Raw genomic sequence first — 7,500 nt, 5'->3', positions numbered from 1 at the left:
ATCACCACTACCACCACCACCACCACCATCACCACTACCACCATCACCACTACCACCACCACCACTACCACCACCACCACTACCACCACCACCACTACCACCACCACCACTACCACCATCACCACTACCACCATCACCACTACCACCACCACCACTACCACCACCACCACCACCACCACCATCATCACCACATGGGAATTTCCTTTCCTTCCTCTTTTTATGTTTCCTTAGATATTCTTTACCACTATCATTGGGTTGAATGTTCTGCTTGTCTCCCAGTGTTTCAGTTTTGTTAAGCACTAGGATCAAAACATTCTTGTATTTTTTTTTTAGGGTAATCTGCCTTTTTAAATAATTTGCTTCAGACAATTCCGATTATGCCTATTCTCATCCAAAACACAAATATAGTGATATTTCAGCCCTCATTGTAGCTGTGTTTCATTTCATCTTGTAACACCTTATGGGATTGGATATAATGCATTTTCCCATTTTATGTATCACCACACATTTTCTGTTGCAGATCTTTGTCAACGGAGAACATGTGACCAGCATCAGCAATGGTGGGAGCTTTGGTGAGTTGGCCCTGATCTATGGCACCCCCAGGCAAGCCACCGTCAAGGCTAAGACAGACACCAAGCTCTGGGGTATTGACAGAGACTCCTACAGACGCATCCTCATGGGCTCCACCATAAGGAAGAGGAAAATGTACGAGGAGTTCTTGTCCAAAGTCTCCATCCTCGGTGAGTTTGCTTAAAGACTTGATTTATCTTTGTTTAATGATTACCTTGTGCAGATGGTGTGTATTTATAAATCTCCAAATATAAGAAAGTAAGAGACCCTTATGAAAATTTCTTTTTGTCAGTCAAAATTTCACCAATACTATTGAATTGAACTGAAGGTAAACTTGTAAAATTGGGAAAACTATAGTGATTCCAATTTCTACACTGTGCATCATTCACATTATGCCTCAGATTATAACGTTATTATTACCAAAATGATATAATCCAATGGCAGATTCACTGGACAAGTGGGAGCGCCTAGTGGTGGCAGATGCACTCGAGCCTGTGTCCATAGACTCAGGAGCCACTGTGGTTCGACAAGGAGAGCCTGGTGATGACTTTTATATCATTGTGGAAGGAACAGCTGTGGTCATGCAGGCACGCTCACCCAATGAGGAACCTGTGGAAGTGGGAAGGCTTGGCACCTCAGACTACTTTGGTGAGTTTTGAAGAGGCACTTAGCAATAGGGATTACGTTGGCTGTTTTCATATTGTCTTACCTGATATAGAAATCTGAGAGTTTGAATGTATCATGATTATGTATCTGGTAGACTTTAAGAATTATTGAGAAGTAGATTAGATAAATAGATTAATAAATTACTTTAGAAATAAGAGGAAAGTGTGTAAAGTATGAAAGGTGAGGGACAAATAGAAAAAGTGTCTATGAAAGAGTAAAAAAAAAAAAAATGACTTACCTACTTTCCAATTATTTTGAAGATTTTCATTTACATTATGCCAACCATTACAGGTGAAATTGCTCTCCTACTGGACCGTCCTCGTGCTGCCACAGTCATAGCAGATGGACCCCTTAAGTGTGTCAAACTGGACAGGAATAGGTAAAGTTGACCAGAAATCATAATTAAAATATATAGAACTTTATGGACAAACAATATTGATTTAATTGTTGCTATTAGATCTGATTGGAAATGCTATATGTACCATTTAGAGAATTTATAGAAAATATGTTATGGTATATATTTTCATTTATTTCTTGTATTGCCAATACTTCTGTTCCTCAACAGGTTTGAACGTGTCCTAGGCAGCTGCGGAGACATCCTAAAGCGAAACATTGAGCAGTACAACTCCTTCATTGCACTCACTGTGTAGAGGCTTGGAGGTGCTGGTTGAGCCCCTGTGTATGCAATCATGTAGGCTTCTCTGTATGCTAGTTTCTAGCCTCCTGTGCAAGTAATTTTTGTGATCCTGTGTAGGTGCTTGGGCAAGCGACTCTGCATAGGGCCGGGGATAACACTGAGATATGGGGGTTGTCACCACATTCATTGTTATGGCATCAAAAGATAAAAGTGTGAGTTTTATTGGAAACTGATGCACCACTGTTTTGAAAAAGGATTTATACACAATTCAAGAGGACATGCTGCCTGTGCAAGAAATGGTGGAAGTATGCTTGTGTAAGTGGTGCTTGAGTAGTGAAGAAAACTTTGTCACTTGTAGAGAAAAAGGTGTTCAGGCAACCATCTTTTTTTTTTCTTTGAATTTTTCTTTTCTATTTTTTTCTCATCCTAATTGTGGATAGCCACATTTTTAGGTTGCATACACCTGCAGTTAAAAGTGTATGTTGACACCTGATAGTGGTGTGTCCTAAGATGGACCTTCTCTCCCACCTGGTAGTGTGTGAGGGCATTTGCTGGCTTACACTTACCACTAATTTTTGCACTGGTTTAGCTACATAACTGGTTGTTTGTGTGTATATGTGTGAACACTTGCAGTAGAGGTGTGTGTGGAACCCAGAAGATGATATTAGTCTAACCATTAGAATAATCATGGTTCCAGGGGCCAGTTTGATTTATAATTGAGTCTGTTGTTGAAAGCTGCACACATTATTACCACTATGGTCATTATCACATTATCAACTTACCCCTTGCATGGAGGGTAATGATCAGCTTTGTCTCGCTCATATTCCATACGTATTTAAATTGTTACAGTTAGTATGATAGCCCTGCACACACCCCTTTCAGCACAGCGGCTCTCACCTAGGGTTACCAAAGTAGGAACGTGAGTGTGTGCTCATGCATTGGTAGATTGACTAGACTTATGCCAAAACAAAGAAAAGGAGATTTTGTCTCTTCATTGTTGAAAATAGATTTTATACTTCATGAGGAAGAAATTGATAATGAAATATTTTGTAGATGACTGTTAATTTTTAATGTCATTAAAGAGAAAGTTGTGTGTATATGTATGTATGTATTTTACACACACAGGCACATGTAACATGCACATGCATATGTATAACCATACACATAGAAGCATACCCATATATGCATATGCATAAGCATGCACTTTAGTTTTCTTTCTCTTTCTCTTTCTCTTTCTCTTTTTTCTTTTTCTTTTTCTTTTTCTTTTTCTTTTTCTTTTTCTTTTTCTTTTTCTTTTTCTTTCTTTTTCTTTTTCTTTTTCTTTTTCTTTTTCTTTTTCTTTTCTTTTTCTTTTTCTTTCACTTGCTCTCTCAATTTCACTTTCACTCATGCAGTCTCACTTTCATTTTCACTTTCACTTACACTTACACTTACACATACATATACACATACACATACACATACACATACACATACACTACACATACACATAGATATGCATATGTATATGCATACATACATACACACATATATCAGTATGTATACTGACATGCATGCATATGCATATATTTTTTTGGTTGAAAGTATCCGTCTGCTGATGTAGAACTCTATACAGAACAGAATGCAAGGAATAAGTGACTTAAGGACAAATTAAAAGAACTCTGCTAGAATAACAGTGAATAGCATAGGATGAGTAATTTTTTTTATTTTATTTTATTTTTTTGATAAACATATATATTTATATCTAGAGTTTAGACATTAATACGTATGTGGAAAGCAAATCACTGTTGATAACGAGAGATTAGGATACAATAGAGAAATATCAACTCGGATTATGGCCTTAGGGTACAATGCAGCCTCTCTAATACCCACATTGAAAATCAAGGGAACTGAAATACACTCCTATAATCAGCTTTGTTTAGCAGATGTACAGATAGTGTGCGAGTGTATTATTTTCTTCTTTTTATTATCATTTCAATTTCTTTTTTGAGTGGTGCTTATAGACTAGCAGCTTTCTTGAACAGTTTAGAGATATCTCACTAAATCCTGGACAAGGTGTTGCTCTTGTTTCTTGCGGGAAAAGGTTTGGAATGGCCTTGTGAAATTTCAGCTTACCGGTTTCATTTTTGTTATTGTTATGATTATTATTACTATGACTATATCTATTAGATTATCACCAATACCTTCAGTCTTATTATTATTTGTTTTATTATCATTAGCTATATTATTGTTACCTTTATCTAACTGATATTGTCAATGATATTTATGTTATTATTTATAATAATAATGATTGTGATAACAATAATGGTAATGATATTGTTATTATTATTATGTTATTATTATTATTGTTATTGTTATTGTTATTATTATTATCATCAATAATACATTCAGTTACTATATTTTCATCACCATTATCCTTTTTTCTTCTTCATCACCATGGTATGATTTTTTTTTTTTTTTTTTTGCGAGAGTTTGCAGTCCAAGCTAGAAATGTATTGCCCTCTTCACAAAAATGAAGAAAAAAAAGAAGAAAAAGAAAAAAAGAAAAAAAAAAACATTTTAAAATATAAAAATACAATTTAAAAAAAAGAAGACCTATTTGTGATTTGTATAATCCACTGCTTTGTAAGTTTCTTGTGGAAGTGAGTTATAGTGAACTAATTTGCATATGAGAAATTATTATTATTTTTTTTTTTAAGGAAGAATTTTTTTTTCTTTTTTCTGTAAATTCCAGACCAAGCAGGCGATGCAAATATCTTATATAAATAAATGTAAAGAGAAAAAGTAAAAAAAAAAAAAAGAAAAAAAAAAAAAGAAACTTTTGATACATATATTTGATGTTTGTTAATATATATGTATGCATGTATATCTCTGTGCACACGCATTACACATGCATACATAAGTTGTATGTATATAGATACATGTGCGCTTGTTAAACTAGAAGGCTTGTATACATTTATACATATGCATCTACACATATGTTCTTTCTCATCACCTCTAACAAAAGCACTTTGATTTGGTTTATAAACTTGTATACCCATATGACCTTACTATTCTATATTCACTTTGTTTACACTTTCTTTCATGTATTTTCCTTGAGTTTTTAGAAAAATGTGTAGAAGAGAGAAGAACCAAGTTTGTTACCAGAAGCAAGGATGTAAACTGTAAACTATATTTTTCTTGCTTTCTTTTTGACTGTCGTTCTTTTCTTATTTGTTTGTACATCTTTGAAAGTGTGGATTCCAGGCTCTTCACTAGACTTTTTTATTCTATTGCTGTCTATACAAGCTTTCATCCATACTTCTCCAGCGTGATCATGTAACTGCACACGATTGCCGAGCCTTGAAGCACGAGCTTACTGTATCTGAAAGCCTTTACTACAAACGTCTGTAAATGCAAAAGGAGGCGTCACAAGAGAGCGAAAGAAGAGAAATTGAAAAGAGCTGATTTATTATGCTTTTTATATATATATATTTTTTTTATTTTCATGTTATATGTGAAAGGCATGAGGAATCATTGACATAAATGGTAAATATTGTGAGTAACATCCCATCTTCATCAACCTATCACATTAAGCATTTGATTTAATCAGTCGGGGTTAATTCCGTCATTAGCAAAGTCGCTATTGAATTTCAACATGGTTAATTTTTAATCTTCAAAGAATACAAAATAGTGATAATTCATGGAAATATATGTGAGCTTTGTATTGTTGGAAGTAATTGTTATTGGCCTGCTGTGGTTTAATGAATGTTTTTCTTTTCTTTTTTGATTTGACATTTGTTTCATAGTTTGTGTAATTGATTTACTTTTGATATGCTTATAGAAGCATAAACTACCCATACCAGATGGAAGCACAGAATGATACGGAAATATATCTCTCTAAATAAAAAGAAAGAGGAAAATCTATGGAAATGATATGAAATCACTATATACATTAAAGAAAGTGGGAAATGATTTGCCTGAAATGAATAAGGAGGAAATGTAAGGAAACCTATGTATGGTATTTAATTGTTAATGACTTTATCTTGTAGGTGCATTGATGTTAACTCTCACCAGAAGGAGATAAGTAGGAGAAGGAGAAAGAGAATTAATATTTAAAAGAAAAAGAAAAAAAAAGTGTTTAACCCTTAACCTCTCTACTGCGGCTTTTTGAATCGCCTTGAGGTAGCATCTTAGAGAAGACCCATAACCCTTGCTGGTGCGTATCCTCCTCCTTGCGTCCCCCTGCTGGGAAGGCGGACGTATAGAGTAGTGGCTGCTTTTGTCCTTGTCCAAAGGGTGCGAGAGGGAGAGGCCAAGGAAGCTGTGAGTGTCAGAAGAAGGGAAAATTGTGCCCTCTGCACTTTTTTTCCTATTAAAAATTATTTATAGGGATTGAGATATGAGGCTTTAGGATAATCAGGTGTAAATGTGGATTTAGATAAAATTTTGACTGATATTGGGAATTGTATAAAAATTCAACTTTCCTTTGCAAATCTGTGATTGTCAATATTGTCTGTAAGTGAGATACCCCCAAAACTTAAGGAATGTAATGATTTGGGCAAGAAAGCTATGCCTTACTTCTTGGTACCTCCACCTCCACCTCCTGTCAGTGTAATTCCCATAAAAACAACCCTCTTGGTGGCTCCTGGTGAGTCTCGGGAGATTCCTGCAGCCAGTGTATGCACAAAGTTTATATGGCAACAACCGCTTTTATTCCCCATGAGTGCGTGCATGTGAGAGCTCTAGGCAAAACGTCTAAGACCTTTTTTTTCTTTTCTTTTTAATCTGATTATGTATCTCCAGGTCTTTTTGAAAATGAAAATCACTTGCTCTTTAAATGGATTAAATTTCTGATTTATCAAACTTGGGGGGTTCTTAAAGGAAAGGAAGCAAATTATTCAGATGGTTGGATCTTGTTGAGTCATTACTAGTGCTCTGGTGTTATGTATTTGGGCTGTTTTTCTTTTGTTGCAGTTTTTGTTCAGATAAAACAATTGAAATGAAATAATTTATAGTCATATCTCATTTCTTGTTAATCAGAGATATCAAGAGCAATTATGTCTATTTTTTTGGTATTGTGGATCAGTAAGATCCAAGAAAGACATTTATTATAGTGATGTTTCATACAGGAAAATTAAATCCAAACATTCAGGCAATAGTAAAATAGTTTTTGTTACTCAACAGTTTTGATTTTTTTTATTCCATCAGTATGATTATTGAAAAATTAACAATCATGGTTTAGAATGTGTATTAACTTGTGGTGTAATGGTATATGTGAATGCTCTTATTTGACATCAAGTACTGATTGGTGTGACATTATTAGTAAGTGTTTACTAATTTGTGAATGGAAATAGTTTTTCATAATAAGTTTGCATGGTATAAACCTGTGCATGGTTTCTTCTTGTGTCGTGTTTTCATGGGATCAAGAAGTGGATAATTTTTTTTTTCCTTTTTTTCTTTTGTTTTGTCTTCAATTGAAGGGGATTGGTAAAGCAAAACATAATTTTAGAAGAAGACGAAACACAAAATTAGAATGCAAAATTTCAGTGCTACATTGACAAGATTGAAAAGAGAGGCAAATGGGTTAGGGAGGGAGGGAGGGAGGGAGGGAGGGGGGATTAATAGTATCAGAGGCATGAGATAGC

General features: G+C 34.7%; 1 protein-coding gene across 1 annotated transcript in view; it reads left to right on the top strand.

Moving 5' to 3' along the window:
- LOC122257529 (protein kinase, cAMP-dependent, regulatory subunit type 1) overlaps positions 1-7,500 on the top strand; it is a 10,570-nt gene that overhangs the window by 2,433 nt on the left and 637 nt on the right. The window contains exons 2-5 of the mRNA XM_086539900.1: positions 521-740; positions 1,015-1,218; positions 1,528-1,615; positions 1,802-7,500. The exon at positions 1,802-7,500 is cut by the window's right edge and continues 637 nt beyond it. Coding sequence (XP_086396026.1) covers positions 521-740; positions 1,015-1,218; positions 1,528-1,615; positions 1,802-1,886 — 597 coding nt within the window. The 3' untranslated portion in view covers positions 1,887-7,500. The remainder of the gene's footprint in view (positions 1-520; positions 741-1,014; positions 1,219-1,527; positions 1,616-1,801) is intronic.

The sequence above is a fragment of the Penaeus japonicus genome, unplaced genomic scaffold (assembly GCF_977035675.1).
Source record: "Penaeus japonicus unplaced genomic scaffold, GWHDUDI00000001_assembly GWHDUDI00000009, whole genome shotgun sequence".
NCBI lineage: Eukaryota > Metazoa > Arthropoda > Malacostraca > Decapoda > Penaeidae > Penaeus > Penaeus japonicus.
The sequence above is the reverse complement of the archived record's forward strand: the minus strand, read 5'-3'. Positions and strand labels throughout refer to the sequence as shown.